This window comes from Corythoichthys intestinalis, chromosome 18, assembly GCF_030265065.1.
Source record: "Corythoichthys intestinalis isolate RoL2023-P3 chromosome 18, ASM3026506v1, whole genome shotgun sequence".
NCBI classification, from domain to species: domain Eukaryota; kingdom Metazoa; phylum Chordata; class Actinopteri; order Syngnathiformes; family Syngnathidae; genus Corythoichthys; species Corythoichthys intestinalis.
In genome coordinates this window covers 33,198,911-33,220,130 of record NC_080412.1, presented here as the reverse complement: position 1 = coordinate 33,220,130, position 21,220 = coordinate 33,198,911, and the positions used below count along the sequence as shown (strand labels likewise).

General features: G+C 38.1%; 1 protein-coding gene and 1 long non-coding RNA gene across 4 annotated transcripts in view; one reads left to right on the top strand and one right to left on the bottom strand.

The window, feature by feature from the left end:
* Positions 1-17,775, bottom strand: part of pld2 (phospholipase D2) — a 31,611-nt gene extending 13,836 nt beyond the window's left edge. Inside the window, exons 1-16 of one of the 3 annotated variants that reach the window (XR_009061346.1) lie at positions 17,292-17,775; positions 13,192-13,347; positions 12,967-13,094; positions 10,790-10,932; positions 10,598-10,691; positions 7,425-7,490; positions 7,277-7,335; positions 6,957-7,202; positions 6,724-6,867; positions 6,569-6,652; positions 6,408-6,486; positions 4,889-4,999; positions 4,591-4,806; positions 4,341-4,485; positions 653-771; positions 59-172 (exon numbers count right to left, since the gene is read on the bottom strand). Coding sequence is in view for 2 of the 3 variants with exons in the window: in XM_057821085.1 (XP_057677068.1) it covers positions 59-172; positions 653-771; positions 4,341-4,485; positions 4,591-4,806; positions 4,889-4,999; positions 6,408-6,486; positions 6,569-6,652; positions 6,724-6,867; positions 6,957-7,202; positions 7,277-7,335; positions 7,425-7,490; positions 10,598-10,691; positions 10,790-10,932; positions 12,967-13,094; positions 13,192-13,324 (1,881 nt within the window). In the remaining variant the exon portion in view is untranslated. The remainder of the gene's footprint in view (positions 1-58; positions 173-652; positions 772-4,340; positions 4,486-4,590; positions 4,807-4,888; positions 5,000-6,407; positions 6,487-6,568; positions 6,653-6,723; positions 6,868-6,956; positions 7,203-7,276; positions 7,336-7,424; positions 7,491-10,597; positions 10,692-10,789; positions 10,933-12,966; positions 13,095-13,191; positions 13,348-17,291) is intronic. The other 2 variants (XM_057821085.1, XM_057821086.1) reach the window with 2 other exon arrangements.
* LOC130906601 (uncharacterized) overlaps positions 17,480-21,220 on the top strand; it is a 9,059-nt gene continuing 5,318 nt past the window's right edge. The window contains exon 1 of the long non-coding RNA XR_009061347.1: positions 17,480-17,576. This is a non-coding gene — a long non-coding RNA (uncharacterized LOC130906601). The remainder of the gene's footprint in view (positions 17,577-21,220) is intronic.

The window sequence follows — 21,220 nt, the reverse complement described above, 5'->3', positions numbered from 1 at the left end:
TTTGCCAATCGACAGACAGTATGTAAGGATGAAAAAAAATTGTGAGCAAATACAATACCTGAACTTTGGCCTTCTTGGTGTCAGGTACGGTGAAAGACAGTGTATCAGCAGAATAATGAGATTTAGGGAGAAGGTAGGGGTAGAAATTGTCCTTGTATTTGTTTTTGAAGATCTGGAACGACAAGGCCAATAAAAGTCAGATGTTTGACCTTCCTATGAAAAACAAACATCCATAGGTTGTGTAGCATATAGTAAAACAATGATGCAAACGATATATCCTGCTTCATTGTTAACCTTGTAAATCAAAATCAATTTTCAATGACATGGGACTTTTACACGCCTAAACCAAGGCAACCTTCTGACAACTAGTTACAATATGTTCCTTGCCATTTTTAAGTCATAACAATGGATATTTTATGCACTTTATGGAAGTGTTAAACACACATATTCCTCAAATTAGGGGTTGAGTTACAGTAGGTCACATAAATCAAAGGTATATAAAAATGTTTTGGTTCCAACTTTTGGAAAAAAACAAAAACAAAACACATTTCATTGCAGTGTGCCTGATTTCTTCCCAACAGAAATTTCTCTCTTAGGCCTACTTACTATTGCATATAAAGCTATAAAAAGAAGAGCGTCCCTAAAAATTGACCTTGGTGAAGTTCCAGCGCTGGATGAAGTGACGAGCCACATCTCTCGCTGCTTTACCATGAACAGCTGCTGACAAATCACGCCACGGCATGCGAGGAACTCGAGTACGGTCGATGTTATCTGAAACCATCAATCAGCAATCCAGTTTAGCCTTTGAGGGTTGAGATGACATCCAGTTTGGAGATATACCGTCTATTGGTTGGCCGATATGTCGGGCGGCCAAAAAAAAAAAGCCAATAAGGAAGGAAGGACCCTGCAGCAGCTTAAAGGCAGACTGCTACAGGAAGCTTCAGACGTGCCTGTTTTGTAAATATTGTAAGATTTCTTTTTATCTTGCATGAGAAAATATGCAATCTTGCTTTAGCCTTTAAAGGTGTTTACTGAGTGATCCTTAACTCTAAATGTAACTTGTAGCTTTAGCGTAGCATTCGCGTTAGCATTAGCTTTAGCATGGCGAGCATCCTCTATCACTCTCACTTGTTTACATCTCATCGTGACTAGGGTTGTTCCGATCATGTTTTTTTGCTCCCGATCCGATCCCGATCGTTTTAGTTTGAGTATCTGCCGATCCCGATATTTCCCGATCCGATTGCTTTTTTTTTGCTCCCGACTCAATTCCAATCATTCCCGATAATTTTTCCCGATCATATACATTTTGGCAATGCATTAAGAAAAAAATTAATAAAACTCGGACGAATATATACATTCAACATACAGTACATAAGTACTGTATTTGTTTATTATGACAATAAATCCTCAAGATGGCATTTACATTATTAACATTCTTTCTATGAGAGGGATCCACGGATAGAAAGACTTGTAATTCTTAAAGGATAAATGTGACTTTGTATATTGTGACTAAATATTGCCATCTAGTGTATTTGTTGAGCGTTCAGTAAATGATACTGTAGCCATGCCCAAATGCATGATGGGGAGTGGAAACATGACTGTGCGTAGTGCTACCAATTGATATATCTTCTCTGCGTTGGGAAATTACATAGGGTGTTAAGAAAAAGATCCAATATTACCTTGCTTCCCCACATTGCTTCCCACGATATTTCTAATCATAGGGAGAAGGATTGTAAGGCTTTAGCCAATTAAAAAAAGGCTCCAAAGACTGCCAAAATTCACTCTACTCATTTTACGCTGCCTTTTAGCTCTCTATATAGGTAAAACGGCGCCATTACAGATTGAGCGCGATAATGCGTGAGTGGGTCGTGCAGTGCATCATGCATTAATTGCGTTAAATATTTTAACGTGATATATATATTTTTTAATTAATTACCGCCGTTATCGGGATACATTTGATAACCCTACCTTAAGCCTAAACTAAAGACTCTGGATGAGTGTAACATATTATGTCTGTAACGTTAAATACAATTAGAAAACGATTTAATTACAAAATATATATATATATATATTTAAAAAAGGCATGTCCGATATTTATGTGCCGATTCCGATACTTTGAAAATGACGTGATCGGACCCGATCGATCGGCATCTCTAATCGTGACGTCCTGGTGGGTTTAATTATTTGAAAATAATATACTGTTCTTGCTGAGTAGTAGTGGGAACCTCTAGGTACCTCACGATACGATACGATTTGCGGTACAAAGCTCACGATAAGGATGATCTGACGATATGGCGATACAACGATTATCGATATATTGGTAAGGAAATCATTCTAGGATATTCTACAAACGACTAATGAACAGAAAAACAAGCTTCTGCTGTGAATTGGAATGAGTTTATCACTAGTAGACGTCCAATCCATTTGAACTGGGAGGGTGGCTCGTTCATTCACTGCCACCCCACCCAATGCCAGGCAATGAGGTAATTTTGGGCCATTTAAGGTCATTAAACTGTGGATTTTCAGTTACTTCCTGTTGATTTTGGGGTATTTTATGGGTCACTTCCTGTTTATTTTGTGTTACAGAACAAGAAGTGACCTGGGAATCAGCCAAATGAATAGGCAGTGACTCAAACTCAACAGAAAATGACCTGTAAATGCCCTAAAATGAACAGCAAGTGACCTGTAAATGCCCTAAAAATCGGACAAAATGACTGTGAATGCTCAGGTTTCGAATGAACGAACGTTCCCATTCTAAATGGATTGGGCGTCGAGCACCGTCAATGCAACCTTAGAGTTAACTGAGACACTATTATTAGGGTTGTTCCGATCATGTTTTTTTGCTCCCGATCCGATCCCGATCGTTTTAGTTTGAGTATCTGCCGATCCCGATATTTCCCGATCCGATTGCTTTTTTTTTTTGCTCCCGATTCAATTCCAATCATTCCCGATAATTTTTCCCGATCATATACATTTTGGCAATGCATTAAGAAAAAAATGAATAAAACTCGGACGAATATATACATTCAACGTACAGTACATAAGTACTGTATTTGTTTATTATGACAATAAATCCTCAAGATGGCATTTACATTATTAACATTCTTTCTGTGAGAGGGATCCACGGATAGAAAGACTTGTAATTCTTAAAGGATAAATGTGACTTTGTATATTGTGACTAAATATTGCCATCTAGTGTATTTGTTGAGCTTTCAGTAAATGATACTGTAGCCATTTAACTGTTCTGCCCAAATGTATGATGGGAAGTGCAACCATGACTGTGCGTAGTGGCACCAATTGATATATCTTCTCTGCGTTGGGAAATACCAACGGGTGTTAAGAAAAAGATCAGTTACTACTTTTCTTCCCCACATTGCTTCTCACGATATTTCTAATTGTTGAGAGAGGGATTGTAAGGCTTTAGCCAATTAAAAAATGGCTCCAAAGACGGCCAAAATTCACTCTACTCATTTTAAGCTGCCTTTAGCTCTATAAACGGGTAAAATGGCGCCTTTATAGATTGAACGCGACAATGCGTGAGTGGGTTGTGCAGCGCATGCGTTAATTGCGGTAAACGTGATTAATTAAAAAAAATTTAATTACCGCCGTTAACGCGCTAAATTTGATAGCCCTACTTTAAGCCAAAACTAAAGACTCTGGATGAGTGTAAGACATTTTGTCTGTAACGTTAAATACAATTAGAAAACGATTTAATTAAAAAATGTATATATTAAAAAAAGGCATGTCCGATATTTTTTTGCCGATTCCGATACTTTGTAAATGACGTGATCGGGACATCTTTAACTATTAGGGTGGAAGATTTTAGTTGCAACTTGTTGTTTCCTTTTTATTCTTTTTTTTTTTTTTTAGACATTGCCACCTTTTTAAAACGATATCTCGATTCTTGGCAGGAGCATATCGATAATCTTTTGGGATACAAAGTATCACGATATATCACCATTTCGATATTTTGTCACACCCCTATTGCTGAGTGTGTATTATCATAAAAAAGTGCTATGTTCGTTGGTTTGATAGCACTAGACCGAAATAATCCTTTAAGTCTCAGGTCATCATTGTAAATTTGAAGCTGTGAAAGCTATTTTTTTAATTGCCTTTATAATCTACAGTGGGGAGAACAAGTATTTGATACACTACCAGTGGGAAAACCCATTGGCAGTGTATCAAATACTTGTTCTCCCCACTGTATGTGCTTTAAAAAAAAAAAAAAAAGTATATCAGCTTCAAATATCGGCTTTGGATAACGGCAGTTGGCTGATTTTTTAAATTTTTTTATTTTGGCATCGGCATTTGAAAATCCCATATTAGTCGACCTCTAATACCTTCAAATGGTTTGTCCAGCTGGACCCAGTCTTTCCTGATGAAGTTGCTGTAGTCTTTGCCAAGCCACAATTTGGTGTTGCCTGTCAGGTCCACAACCTCCTCTGCTTTATCATCAGATGGGTTTGGACCAGCCAAACCATTCTGCTGGTTAACACAGTCAGTAAATGTAAGCAGTAAGTGCAACATTAAGTATGCATCATAAACAATATGCTCAATCACTGCCAAAAAGACGATGTGACACATTCTTACATCTGTATCTCCTTTTGGCTCTGGCTCAGGCTCTGCCACCTTTTCTGTCGTTTCTGTCGAGCCAAGGTCAGTTAGCCGGTACTGTTTGTCATCCCACCTTCCGAATGCCAGATCAATTCCCCCAATAAAGGCTACAGTTTGGTCAATGGCCACCATCTTTTCATGGTGAGCCCAAAGGAATACCACTGATGACACATGGTCAGGATGTCTCATCACCTGTTTAAGGATGAATCATATACAGTACATTAAAAACTAGCTTTTTTTCCAACGCATGGCGCTGAGTCAAGATATGACAGACCTTGATGTTTGGGTGCATATCCATAAGTGTCCTTTTACTGTGCCCACTATTGATGCCCAGTGCAAGCTCCACCTCTTTGTACAGCAGAACACACACTTTGACGCCTTGCTCCTGCAGGATAAAATAATATTTGAAATGTGTATTTTTACTTTAAAATTGCAAAAAAGGTTGCAGCAAAAATAAAAGGCCAGACTGACGCGAGTTGAACACTATTAACTAGATGTCCGCAGTAAGTGGATGATGAAATTTGTTTTTGATTTACCACACTTCACTTGTACAACATTGACCAATGACTTCATAATGATATTGAAGGGTCAGATTCATTCGACCTTTACTGCGCCACGCCTTCAACTGGGTGCCATCCCACAATCCGCTTAAGTTATTCGCAGTCGGTCGCAGCGACCCAACACCAGATTTATATTGAAAAAGTAGGAAAGCTGTACCGTATACTAGTACAAACAGAAAGCATTGTCTCATGGGTGATTTGTTTGAGGATTCAAGGTAATTGTTATATTTTTCGTTTTTTCACCAGAATTTTCACGTAAAAAGCTCTTTGTTGTAAGGCTGCCGCCACATTGGCTAACTGACTAACATCATTCTTCGACATATTTACGTAAAATAAATGCTAACTGCATGTTTTTTTTGCTTTTAACCAAGAATTGAGACTGTTTTACGTCCATATCTATAAAGAATTCAGGGATTTAAGCATTTATTCAAAAGAATTTTCACTGGAAAAGCTCTGTTTACATGAGGCGGCCACCACATTGACTGACAAACTAGTATCGCACGTTGACATATTTACGTAAAATAAATGTTAACAACACTTTTTTTTGTTTTGTTTTGCTTTTAACCAAGAATCGAGACTGTTTTACGTCCATATCTGTAAAGAATTCAAGGATTTGAGCATTTATTCACAAGAATTTTCACCGGAAAAGTTGTTTACATATGGCGGCCGCAACATTGACTGACAGACTAGTATCGTACTCCAACATATTTACGTAAAATAAATGCTAACTGCACTTTTTTTTTTTTTGCTTTTAACCAAGAATCGAGACTGTTTTACGTCCATATCTAGAAAGAATTCAAGGATTTAAGCATTTATTCACAAGAATTTTCACCGGAAAAGCTCTGTTTACATATGGCGGCCGCACATTGACTGACAGACTAGCATCATACTTCGACATATTTAGGTATAACAAATGCTAACTGCACTTTTTTTTTTTTTTTCTTTGCTTTTAACCAAGATTCGAGACTGTTTTACGTGCATATCTATAAAGAATTCAGGGATTTAAGCATTTATTCACAAGAAATTTCAACAAAAAAAGCTCTTTGTCTGTGATTCCACTCGGTCAGCTTTGACGGCCACGCCAACAATGCAGGCCCCTAATTGTCCTCGTGCCCTGTGTCCCCTCAATATCATTATGAAGTCTATGCATTGACAGGAATATTCTTACTAGGATTTACAAAATGAAAACTACTGAATAATAGTGGTATTAAAAAAATAATAACTGATACCCACAGCTTTGCGTTTGAGTACTTCATCCAAGCGCCAGAAGTTATCAGTTGCTGGTCTCTTCAGAAACACTTCAGGGCTGAGCCTGGAATTTACAATATTGTATTTTTATTGTCATTTTAAAATAAGATTACCTCAAAAAGACACTTCTCAAGACAACAACTTACCACCAATCAGTGATAAAGATTTCCTCTTTTGCCTGCTCGAGTGCATCAGCAAGGTCAGCAAAGTAGTCGCTTCCGTTTATATACCTTCAACATCAACAATTCCCAGCAAATGACATTCAGGTTAAAGGTAACTCTGACAGAATGAGACTAGCTACCATTTAGTTTGCGTGTTGTCCCTTGGAGGAGCAAATCCCTCAAAGCGTTGCACTTTGAGAAAATGGCAGGTTGCTGCTAGCCGGTTGATTTCATGACTCCACCAGTGTGCTTGTCTGTAGCTACTGCATTTGATGATCAGATTCCTGAAATCAGCAAGTTGAACACACATGTAGCCCAACAACACCAGAAAGAAAAGCGTGTGCATTCTAACAGGAAACAAAAATAGATTTACCGAGTGAAGTTCTCAATGCATACTCCGTATTTAGTGTCGGTGTAAGCACGGCCCACTTTGACTTGGAACTCGGGATCGAAGAGTAAAACAAAGTTGATGCGTCCTTTGTCGCGGTTCATGTACATCAAGAAGGAATCTTTCACCACCAGCCAGCGGCGTGACCAGCGGAAGCAGAACTGATGATGGCCGATGCAATTCAAACCTTGAATGCGGTGACCCCCTGATCTCTTGAAAATGGGCCCTTCTCTGTTGTAAGAAAATCAATACCGTCACTTCTCTGCCCATTACTATCACACAAATGGTCTGAAGTTACTTCTTACAAGCCTTTGGGCCCAAGATCCGAGATGAAGGAGAGAGTGCCAACAGAGAGGAACTCCGACTTCACGAGGAAGAAGAACAGAAGACAACGCGCCATTGAGTTAACGTCACATGATAACAAAGCATGTCTTTGTTTTATTTAGCTTTTACCATGCTGTGGTGATTCCTACATATCCTGTTCTCCAGTAGCCCATTCAGGTACTCTTCAAGGTATTTCTGCATCAGAGAAGTCGAAAAAAATTATGTGAATGAATAGCTGTCACTATACCTCCACCCAAGGGCGTAGGTTTGGGCTCAATATTGGTAGGGATGATATAACAGCATAACCTGCAGGTACTTTTTGCTGGGAATGGGACATTAATAAGACCAAACAGATAGGGAACTTTCACACTTGCTGCGAATTGGAATGAGTTTATCACTGCCGTCCCTCCCACTTCAACGGATTAGACATCCATGGTCGTCTGTGGCAGCCAATAAGTTAATTTTGGGGCATTTCAAGTCATTTCCTGTTGGTTTTCTGCCATTTCCTTTTCCTTTTGGGGCAATTACGGTTCACTCCCTGTCAATTTTCGGTCACTTCCTGTTGATTTTAGGGCATTTACGAGTCACATCCTTTGATTTTGAGTTACTGAGCCATTTCACGTAATTTCCCGCTGATTTTCGGTCACTTCCTTTACCGTTAACAGTAGAAGACATATAGTAGGATATTACTCTTAAAGCAGCTTCCTCCTTGAGAAATTCACACAGATTAATGTCACGCTAACTCTGATGCAGGCCGGACTTTCAGTAGCAAAATTAGCGGTGTGTTCCCCACCTCCATTGCTGTCTTTTTACATTACTTACAGTGGCTGCTGCTGGTGGGGGAAAAAATCTAATATCCCTCGTCTTCGAAGGGGGCGGAAGAGTCATCAGCCAATCAAACATGTGTTTGAGGGGGAATAAATGGACTGGCACATTCAGCAAGTGAAAAGAGGTCAACATTAATCTGAACATAATGAAAGTACTGTAATTCACTTAATGATGATGGGTCATTTCTACCCTTACAACATATGGGTAGACAATTACAAAATAAGCTGAATTACCGTATTTAACTGAAGTCATTATATAATGCAAATAAGGTTGCTTAAAAGTTGGTGGGGACAATTTGAGCATCCTGACAAGTTGTTAGTGTTATGTCCCTACCAGTGACGTGCGGTCAGGGGAGGCAGGTGAGGCAGAGCCTCACCTGTCATCATGACAAAAAAATAGTTATAGCATCAAATTTATATTAATATTTGTCCATTGCTCTTAATGTATGACTCATTTCAAACATTTTTTATAGTCAAAATCGCTGAATTTGCCCATTTCCTGTTCAAATAACGAAATGAAACGAGAGGTGCGGCAGCAACGAGTAAAGCCTCACCTCTGATTGCGCAATCCATAACAAACTGGGTTGATACATGGAATTGGAGCGTGCTGGTTGCCGTACATATGCATGTCGCCATTATAATGTTTCCAGATACGTTTATTTGACCTGATTTTCCACAGTCTGGCTAATGTCTTTAACCCTTAAAGTTTAATGTTTGTTAGCGACATATTTAGTTTTGCTGATGGGAAATAAAACCGCAGTGAAAAGGCACAGGTTGCGGCAGATAGTACGCTGCCGCACAGAAAGGGGGCGAACGTGAGCCAACAGGTAATGGCGCCAGGCGAATCAAGTGCACTGCGGCGAGCCGTTTTGTATTGTTTACTACGTCGACATCGGACTCCCAAAATGGAAGAGGATTATATATCCAAACTTAAAAAATTCTCAAAACTGGACTTTCAGTCAAAAGTGGACCTGATTAACAGAGGAAGACCAACGCCGGAGCTAAAAGGTTTGCTTCAAACTACGGGACAGTCTAAGATAACTTGCTCTTTTCAAACGGAGTGGTACACCCGAAGAAAAACTACTGGCTGTGTGGCTGTCCTTCGAAAAACTGCCTTTACTGCTTCCCATGCCTTTTGTTCTCAACTTGTGCCAATGTCTGGACTAACACGGGATATTGTGACATGAAAAATTTACCACGAAGTCTCAGCAAACATGAGAGATCGTACACTCACATTCAAAGCCAGACTGCTTTAAAATTTTTTGGAACTCAAGGATCGATTTGGCTTTGAACGAACAGCGGCGGCTCAACGTTAGCACCCACAATGCTAAGGTAAAGGAGAACCGCGAGATTTTGAAAGACCTCATTAATGCAACCTGCTTCTTAGCTAAGCAGGAGTTAGCATTTCGTGGTAACGATGAGAGGGCAAGCTCTACTAATCGTGGCAATTATGTCGAACTTTTATACACTTTTGCTGAGAAAGATGAGAGGTTAGCTAGACATTTGGACACATCCACTGTGTTTTCTGGCTTGTCAAATAGAATACAGAACGATCTAATTGTAGCAATCGGTGATGTGATACAGTCAGAATAGGACCGATTCAGGACAACTTTCCTCCATGGCGATCATCTCCATTGAGGCGGAGAGACTTTTAAAACTAAAGGAAAATAAGGAGGACTTTTACAACAAAGTAACTGAGGTTTTTGTGGCGAAGGGCAGGCGCATGGACTTCATCTACAAATAAAGGTAAGACCACAGTTTTCATTTTAATCTTAACATTTTAAAACTAAATTTTGGCCTTAAATAAAATATACTTTTTCTTTTCATGCTTTTTGTTGAGCAATCTGTATTAAATTGATTTACGTATCAGATTCAAGTTTTAAAAACAACTGAATATTTCACAAAAGGTCAAAATTGAAATCTGTGGTTTTGTACACCACTCTGTACTCATTTATGTTGTATGAACTAAAGACTTGCGATGGAAATTCCAACACATGGAGAGTGTAGCGCAAATGCACGTTATTTTCTACCTTTACGTATCTGTAATATGTACCGTGTGTGTGTGTTTTGTGAAGAATGCTGATGAGATATGAAATAACCAGTAGTTAACTGAATAAGCTACCCTTTTTGGTTATATATTTGTAAATCTGACACTTAAGGAGTCAGTGCCTCACCAACCACGAACCTCACCGCACGTCACTGGTCCCTACTGTCCCTATGCAAACCTACACCCTTGCCTTCACCATACAGTGTATGTACTGTATACAACGTTTACATAGAATAAAATACCCAAATTACTTTTTCAATCTCAATAAGGATTTATATAATATTATAAAAAGTATACAAACACTGCTTAAAATGTATGTCAAAATCAAAACATATACACTACACTTCCTCCGTTATCAAGGACAGGCTGGATGTGATGAGAGAGGTTTTCACTCTGCTTTAACAAAAATCCGACTGTTTTTCTGATACCAGTTTGCTTGACGTCATTCTGGAGCGTTGGTTCCCTCGTAAGCTGGGCATTTCCTGAGGCATGTCCCTTAGCTGTTGCCGCTCCTTTGCAAATCTAGACGAGACATTTGAATATGTATGCAAAAAAAATCTCATATTTTGCACTTCAAAATAACCTCCAACTGTCAAGTACTGAAGAAGGGTTGCACTGACTTTCCTAAAGGCAGAAGGTGAATCATCATCCTGTGGTTGTAGAGATCCCGATGCAACTCCTCGAAGTGTTTGTACTTCCTCTTTACTGTCCAGTGGAATTGACCATGAGTTAGCGTCACAGTATACAGGGTGCCTACATGGACCTAGAGAAATTACAGCAATTAACTATGCAGATATTCCCTTGTAAGGATTGTTAGCAAACGGGATTTCAGATGTGAATAAGACAATCTAAATGCTACACTTTATTTCTTCAAATACTGGCTTCTACTGTGTACTTAATTACAATTCAACTAACAAAGGCTTACCCCAATTAACAATAACATTTGATTATTTTCCACACTACAAGGTGCATTAGAATATAAGGCGCACCTTCAATGAATGGACTACCGTAAATTTCACACTATAAGGCACACCTGACCATAAGCCGCCACCCACCAAATTTGGCATGAAAATGGCATTTGTTCAGAGATAAACCGCACTGGACTATAAGCCGCAGCTGTCATCACTATACTATGGGATATTTACACCAAAACATATTCACCGGTAACACTTTATGTGACAGCGGCATCATACGACTGTCATGAGACCAAATGAACCACCATGAACCAACATCATTGCTTCAAGAAGCTTCATTTGGCAGTCACTCCCCCCTTGGGGGAGACAGTCAACCTCTGCTGCCACCTGCTGTCAACACTGTAATCGTCCAACATGCCCTCTAGCATGCATTGCGGCGCTAGAGATGTACATAACAATTTAATTTCCTGTTCTGTGCTAATTATTTCCTCAATTACTGTTCCAGTTGTTTCATTAATTGCAGGTTATGGTATTTGGTAACACTGTATTTGACAGTGGTGTCATAAAACTGTCATTAGACAATCAAAATTATGACATGACATTGTCATGCGTATTAATGAATGCTTATAACAGATGTTATTTGCCGTTATCCGGAAAATTATATCACTTTGAATGGATATAAAAGATCCAAGCTGGACATAATTTGCTAGACGAAACTTAATGACATAAGCATTCAGTAATGCCTATGATAGTGTCATGTCATAATTATGACAGTCTTATGAAAGTCTTATGGCGCCGCTGTCAAAGTGTTATCTATTAACCCCCAAAAAATCAACAAATAAGCCGCACTGGACTACAAGCCGCAGGATTCAAAATAGGGAAAAAAGTAGCGGCTTATAGTTCGAAAATCCCGGTATTCAAAACTGTTTTCAAAAATAGGGCGCACCGCATTATAAGGCGAAACAGTAGAATTAGTGCTTGGGGTGGCATTATGTATCCAATAGATGGAGCTGCGCTAAAGGAAATATCATGCCATGATTAACGAATATTGATCCATATATAAGGAGCATCGGATTATAAGGCGCACTATAGGCTTTTGAGAAAATTGAAGGAATTGAAATTGCGCCTTATAGTGCGGAAAATATGGTATATTTTCAAATGTATTCATTCAACTTAAACAAATGCCAACAGCCCCTTTTTGAGAAAATACATAATTTTGATGTACATTACATTGTAGGGTTGGCAACCTGTGGGTACTTCACGACACGATACGTTTCGTGATACAAGGCTCACAATAACGATGATCTAATTATATCGTGATAAAACAATAATCAATACAAGGGTCAGAAAATCATTCTGCATTATACAATATACTGATTTTTTTGTCACTTCCTGTTGATTTAGGGGCATCTCTGGTTCATTTCCTGTTGATTATGGAGCACTTACGGGTCACTTACTATTAATTTTGAGTTGCTGAACAGGAAGTGACCCGCGAATGTCCTCACATGAATAGGAACTGAGTCAAAGTCAACAGGAAGCGACCTGTAAATGCTCTAAAATGAACATGAAGTGACCTATAAATACCCCCAAAAGAAGAAAGACTGGCTGTGAATGCTCTGTTTCAGGGCCATTGACGACGCTAGACATCCAATCTATCTTTGACCCCTCGCTGTCAAAATGGATTGGACGTCTAGCACCGTCAATGTCAGCCAATGAGCTAACTCAGACGCTATTCAAGTGTAAAATTTTGGTAGCAACCTGTTGTTTCCTTTTTTTCTATTTTCTTGAACAATTACATCTTTTTAAAATGATATATCGATTCTTAGCAGGAGCACATCGATAACCTTTTGGGATACAAAGTATCGCGATACATCACTATGTACCTTAGAGCGAGTGGTGTATCTCTCTGTGTTATCCACTTTACATGTGATAGGGACGCCAGGCATTAAATAAGGTATACCCTCCTCCTTTAACTCTGGAAGACGATGTATGACACTAAAAGGACGACCATCTGTTTTGGAAAAGTAGAAAAAACGTTTCTTCTGAATCAGCAGTTGATTTGTTGCACAGCCACCCAATACACTCGAAATTGATCAGGTTTTTCTTACCAACGTTGGATAATAGATTGTCAATCTCGTCTCGGCCCAGAACACGAATGTCCTGAGAAAATCGTCTTTTATCAAGGACTTGGGCTGCGGACGCCTGAGAGGGTGGCTCAATGTCTTCCTCCACTGTGGCCATTGTAGTTGGAAATACCGGCTATACTGCAGCAAAGACAAGAGTGAAAAGAATTCCTCACCCAGGGTTTGGGGTTCAGGCAAAATGCACAATAGTTCCATAATGGAGCTTTCTGACAGAGGCCTTTGTGAGAAACTGCAGTTGCTGTCCGGGAGGATATGACCTGGCACCAAATGAAGAGTTGTTGCGGTTTTGTTAAGGAGGTGTTGTTCTGATGTGTTGAATGACACATTCCGAAAAAATCAGGCAAAACGCAACACACATAAGTCTTCATAGAGGTTAGCAACAGTATTGTTGATGTCAAATGCTGTTATTTGTTGCTTGGGTCAACACTGTTGATGTTAAACGGACAGAACGAAGCCAGCAGGAAGAATGAATGAGTTAATGTGTGTGCAAGCATTTGTATTGTATGTGTTTGTAAGGGGGTTCCTCGAAAACAGGCAAAAGAAAAAGAGGGCTAACTGTGCACGTGAGAGTAAAAAAGAGAGAGTAAGGTGGGGAAAAGCTATGAAAGATTAGGGAAGGAAACAGATTTCACAGGGGTTTTTTCCATACTAAAACCAAACAAGAACAAGGCCATTGTGCTTCATTATTTAAAAGTTGTAATACTTATGGTAGAATATGGGTATTTCACACTCACATTGTAAAATAAGCAAACGAATAAGTAAGTACTTCCTTAATTACTAGTGTGCCACCTTATGCCAATCGTATTCCAGCCTACTATTAAGCAGGTATAAAACAAATAATTGATCACAATATTTTTACAGAATGTATTCTTCTGGAGAAGACGAATAATGAATACATTTACAATTTGAGAGTTACTGTATCATCATTGCACTTAACCAGTGAGAAAACACATACTGTATATTGTAAGTACAGGTGGGTAGTAATGCGTTACATGTACTCCGTTACATTTACTTGAGTAACTTTTGGAGAAAAATGTACTTTTAAGAGTAGTTTTTACTTTTACTTGAGTAGATTTGTGAAGAAAAAACGCTACTCTTACTCCGCTACTTTGGGCTACAACCGAGTCATTACAAGTTATCTCTTTGATCGACACGTTATATGTATTTTTTTTAGGGCTGTCAAAATTATCGCGTTAACGGGCGGTAATCAATTTTTAAAATTAATCACATTAAAATATTTGACGCAATTAACGCACATGCCCCGCTCAAACAGATTAAAATGACAGCACAGTGTCATGGCCACTTGTTACTTGTGTTTTTTTTTGTGTTTTGTCGCCCTCTGCTGGCGCTTGTGTGCAGCTGATTTTATAGGTTTAAGCACCATGAGCATTGTGTAATTATTGACATCAACAATGGCGAGCTACTAGTTTATTTTTTGCTTGAAAATTTCACAAATTTTATCAAAACCAAAACATTAAGAGGGGTTTTAATATAAAATTTCTATAACTTACTACGTATTAACATTTATCTTTTAAGAACTACAAGTCAAGGTTTACAGTGGTATAAAAACGTCAAGGTTTCAAAACCGCAAAAATTTTCCATCATACCGTCCCTAAGGTATTAGCTATTTTTTATCTCCCAAAAAGTGCGAGTCATACACACATGCTTTTGATGGAAAATAATTCAATTATTTTTGTTCTGATGGTGACAATGTTGAGCTGTGGGTTTATGCTCACCTGAAGGAATGCTTTTATTTAAATTTTATTTAGAATATTTTGTCACTTTTTAAAATTGATTTTAACTTAACATTATACTTACGTTCCAATTTGCGAATATGTTTTGAAAAATATGTTTTTTGTTTTTAACCCAGTTATGTCAAATTAACACATTTTAGAGCTGTAATTCCAATACCGTGATATTTTGGCTTAAGGTTATCATACCGTCAGAGTATCGTACCAGCACATGCCTAATTGTGGTTCTGTCATGGGTTATTGTACAGTATCATTATAACAACAGTTCATATAGATAAATTTGTGCTGAGAGAAAAAAATACCATTGTTTGAAAAGAAAAACAAAAATAAGCAGTTACTCACAATGTTACCCCTTACTTGAGTATTCTTTTCACTTTAATACTTTTTTACGTGTACTTGAGTACATTTTTTGATGACTATTTTTACTTTACTCAGGGGTGAAAGTGGTTAGAATTTCTTGCCGGAACTCCCCGACGTGAAGGTCGCCACGGAGCCAGAAATTTTATTTATTTATTTATTTATTTGGAGGGTGGGGTGGGGGTGGGGCTGGGGAGTCAAAACTACTGAAATGCAAAGAAAACTGCTTTGGTCAGTTATTTTCCTAACACATACAAAAACTGATATTAATTCAAAATGTTATTTTTTCAATGATTTGCAAAATAAAAGTTAACAAAAACAGCTATAACCCCAACATCCATCTCCTAATTTTTATTTTCCCTCATTTCCTCACATACTAAATGCCAAATCTCAATTTTAACATAGGATGTGTATTAAAATTGAAGATAATGTAAACACTTACTTTTGTTGTGTTTTTAAAAAATAAAGATATCAGTAACATACATTCAGACAAATAAGTACAAATGTTATGCAGAATGAAATTGAATATATTTTTAATATATTTATAATATATTCTATATATATATATATATAATGTATTTTAATATAAGTCCAAAGTGCATTGACAGCTAAGATGTTTTGAAACTCCCCATCAGAGCAAATAAAACTAAATATGATAAATAAGCCACCTTAACTCTTTCCTTGCTCTTAAAGATTTGATCCATTTTCTGTTGCATTGCCCTTTTTTTTTTTTTGGGCTGTTTCAGAAAACATGCACATTTGACACATCAGAGCTAACTATCTCTGGTGATCAAATGTCAGTATGTCAGCCAATTGAACGTTTAAATGAGTCCAGGCGTTTTCCTTTGTTGTGTGCATTCGCACATTGACGTGACTCGTCATCGTCAGACTCAGATAACTGCAGCAGCTGGGGAAACCTCCATGCCGTCCGTGGAATAAAATAAATATCGGTGGAAACGGATTACCCTACACAAGCACTTTATTATGCTTGTTAACACTTGTGTATGTAAATCTGATGTTGGTAGAAATTTTTCTTCTTGGAGATGAAATGCATTTGTGGCAGCTTTGTATTATTATTTTTTACATAGCGTTTTGACAGTTGCGTCATATTTTTGGAATCAAAGCACTGTATACTGGAACTGCGTTCTGGCCCTGAATGTCATACCAGAACTGCGTTCCTGACCGTTCCCGCCCACTTTCACCCCTGCTTTTACTTGAGTAATATGATTTTGACGTAACGATTCTTTTACTTGAGCACAATGTTTGGGTACTCTACCCTCCTCTGATTGTAAGTTTTTTTTTCTGATTGAGCTATACGTGCCTTGGCGCAATAAGGATTGGGAAACAGTATTTTTTGCCAACTACGTGCTTTCATTACCCACACAAAAAAGCTGAGGGGTCAACTTTCTGCGATTACCTTCTAACTCAATGGTTATTACTCATTTATTGTTGTGGATGCAATTTGAAGTGGTAGACTTGCACGATTACTTGATATGCGCTTTTATTGCGCTACAGCATATGGAGAAGATATTAGTCAGTAGCAGTGCATAGCTTTGCAACAAAAACATTCCACTGTGCAGGTGTACTTAATGAAGTGGGCGTAAAATCGTGAGTTGGTCAAAGTTCGCCCATGAATTGAAAATCATCACCACAATTTGCAAACGATTTGGCAGGGTCAAATCAGTCCTTGTTTTAGTATTAAATATTCATCTGTAGTGGCTTTTGGACTCCCATATTCCAAAAACTGTATGTCGTCTCCACCCTTCTAAATTTCGACAGCGCCACATTCTCCAAAGAATAGACATTCTTGCGTTTGACAATCTGGCGGCAGTGACAGAATGATAGATTAAACAGACGTATGTACAAAAATTGGTACTTCAAATCAAATGTCGGCTATGCTGCGGTACATTAGCGTCGAACTCAGTACTCAGCAGTTAGTTACGGTTGAATACTCACGCTCAGCTCGAAAGGAAATCGCAGTAGATCAGCATACTCCACTCCAAAAAAATCCACGACGATCTCAACTTAATTGTGTATTCACATTTAACGCCATGTTCTCACGGCGTCCAGCGTTTTCATTCAAGAATTTTCCTACACTCTGTCCCCAAATACGTGATGAATAGTTTAGTCCCCTCCCACTTGGCGTCCACAAGGACAGCACAGGAGGAGAAGGGAGGAAGAGGAGTTCCCAAACAAGCTTTGTCACAAGCGGGGGACTTGATTTGTGTCAGGAGGGCTGTGGTAAGGTTACGATTTGAGCCTGTCGTGTCATGCGAGCACCAACAAAGTCATTTGTTTTCGTCGCTGTGGTGAACCCACGAGCAGGATTACATGTGTGATTAGGAAAGTGGTATACCGATGGGATCTGTTTAGCCAATTGTTGGTTGAGAACGAGTCGAGACAAGTCTGGGGCGAGCCGACGCGCGTGCTCCGCGGAATGCATAATGTGACGGAAGATCAGTAGACGACGGAGCTGTGGCCTGTGCGGTGATGCGAGTCACGCAATTTATCGCGAGATTTCCCAAAGAAGTCGTTCGTATATAAAATAAAATGAAATAAATATTACTAGGGGAAAAAATGCTTTGAAACTGTGTAGGGTTGTTGAGAATCTTGAACTGAATTATAGACCCTAAAATTCTTCTTTTATTATTATCATTTTTTAAAAAAATATTTATTTTAGGGGTGTCAAACGATTAAAATTTTTAATCGAGTTAATTACAGCTTAAAAATAATCGTAATTAATCGCAATTAATCGCAATTCAAACCATCTATAAAATATGCCATATTTTTCTGTAAATTATTGTTGGAATGGAAAGATAAAAAACAAGATGGATATATGCTTTCAACACACGGTACATATGTACTGTATTTCTTTATTATAACAATAAATCAACAAGATGGCATTACCATTATGAACATTCTGTTAAAGCGATCCATGGATAGAAAGACTTGTAGTTCTTAAAAGATAAATGTTAGTACAAGTTATAGAAATTTTATATCAAAACCCCTCTTCATGTTTTCGTTTTAATAAAATTTGTAAAATTTTCAATCAAAAAATAAACTAGTAGCCCGCCATTGTTGATGTCAATAATTACTTACACAATGCTCATGGGTGCTGAAGCCTATAAAATCAGTCGCACTCAAGCGCCGGCAGAGGGCGGCAAAACTCTGAAAAACACAACAAGTACACCTTTCACTGTGCTCTCATTTTAATCTGTTTGAGCGGGGCATTTGTGTGTTAATTGCGTCAAATATTTTAACGGGATTAATTTTAAAAAATTAATTACCACTCGTTAACGCGATAATTTTGACAGCCCTAATCTATTTATTTTGTTTGTTTGTTTGTTTTTGTTTGTTTTTTTCAATCTAATTATCTATTTTTTTACTAAAGTCATTTATGATTGTAATTTCTGATGTTGGATTTATTATTACTCCTTAGCAAGGGCATAGGTTTGCATAGGGACTGTAGGGACACACATAGGCGTAGCAAGGGTCCCCGGGGGGCCCAGGCAACAAGCAACATGGGGCCCTTCGAGCGTGTGCAAGTAAGGGGGACAGTTGGACTTTTGTTCATGGACACACAAATTTTAACAGGTGGCCGTCCTCTGGTCGAAATGTGCACCTAACGCCTATTCTCACTCCCAGAATACTCAGCGCTTGTGACGTAGGACAATAACAGGACTGGTTGCTATGGGAACGTACACATACCCAAGGAACCTTGCTAAAAGGAGTATTAAAATTGCTAGTAAAATTGTTTAGGATTATTTTAGATGCATATACGTTATATTTTTCTCATAGAGTATTCGACGAGGAATACAATAGACCCATTAATAGACTTTTTTGGAAAAATCGCCATTTCTTTAAGTAGTCACATGAATAAGGAGGTGGCCTGTGAAAATGTACTTAACTCGGCAAGGATTTTCCAGAGATTACTGGGTAAGTCACTCTATAACCAATCATGTGATATTAATATCTGATTGGACATTCTTAAACATGTAAAATCTACGTGACATTGTTAGTGTTTATTGGGATTGATAACAGAATCGATAGATAATCTGCAAAATGAGTCCATGGTACAGAAACACTGCCTACACTTGTCGCTGCGACAGTGCAGTAAAGCTGCGTGTGCTAAATCTGTTGGCCCTCTGGGGGCCCCTGCTGGCTGGGCGCCCTAGGCAATTGCCTGGTTTGCGTAATGGGACGCGACGCCTCTGGGGACACAACACTACCAACTTTTCAGGATGCTAAAATGGTCCCCACCGACTTTTAAGCAACCTTATTTGCATTATACAATGACTTCAGTTATATAGGTCATTTGGATTGTCTTCCCTTATGGCGGAAAACACAGACAAGGCTGAAAAAGCAGTTTCTGCTCTTGCACTTCTCTTTAAAATAAACTGCTGTATTATAAACCAAAAGAACTGTTGTGTTTGATAAAACAATATGTCTATATGCTGCCATAGCAGATTCATGGCACATTCAGTCCCCAAAGTATTTTTAATTTGTTCGTTTTACCCTGGAAACCCCCGTTTACGGACGCCGCGCAACGGCTTTTGTTTAAACCTAGCTATAAAAACAAGGTAAGTAATTTTATTTATTATTCGAAATGTCTGTCATTTTTAGCTTAGAATAATTAATTGATGTCTAATTTTTAGTTTAAAACAAAAAACGACTTTAAAAAAAGTATTAATATATATGCATATATTAAACTTTTAAACAAATTGCGTCACAATGAAAAAAATTAGCGTCTGTAAAAAAGTCACGGATAGATACCTCATAACTATCGCTTAATTATAGTTTTTTCGTTACAGTAGCATTTCCCTGTTATTTTAGATAATAATCGATCCAAACAAAGAAAAATTGGGAAAAAAACGTTTAAAAGGGTAAATATATGAAAATCTCGACCACTTCTTGATGTCTGCGATTTCTGCATCGCGACCCTTGTTATATTACCATATTTCACTCATAAAATCCACCAAAAATCCGGCTGTGGCCATTCACAGCTGTGTCTTCACACTCGGTGATACATGCTACATGGAGTTTCCGAAAAAGAGGTAAGTATGAGGTAAGCAATAATATCTCTTTAAAATCATAGCGTCTTTAATTATGCTCTCGCATGCTCTCACCTCCAGTCAGGTTTAAAAAAAAAATTAAAAAAAAAAAAAAAAAAATATATATATATATATATATATATATATATATATATATATATATATATATATATATATATATATATATATATATATTTTTTTTTTTTTTTTAAATCCCTTCATGTTCAAAAGTTTTCTTCCCACAGAAAATTGAGGTTTTAGGCTTTCCAATGATGTATCAAACATGCATATAGGACAATTTTTAAATTTGGCCAAATTGGTGGTCTCAGAGAGGAACTTCAAGTCACCTGAGTGTTTTCCGCCATATACGTATGTTGTATGGATAGAATTCAATTGACCCTACCGTTATTAAGTGAAATACAGTACTTTATTATGTTCAAACTTACATTGATCCCCTTTTCACTTGCATATGTGCCAGTCCATTTTTCCCCCTAAACGCACGTTTGATTGGCTGATGACTGACCCCCCCCCCCACACACACACACATTCACAGCCCGACAGAAATACAACATGCCGCCTCCTCCGCCCCCTTCGAAGACGAGGGATATTAGAAGTTTTTTTCCACCAGCAGCAGCCACTGTAAGTAATGTACAAAGATGTCAATATTGTGGAGGTAGGGAACACACCACTAATTTTGCTACTGAAAGTCCGTGTGAATTTCTCGAACTCCAGGAGGAAGCTGCGTTGAGCGAAATATCCTCCTGTATGTTTTCTTCTGTTAATGTTAATTAAACTCTAAGGAATGTAGTGAATTAAGGATTAACCCTTATAGTT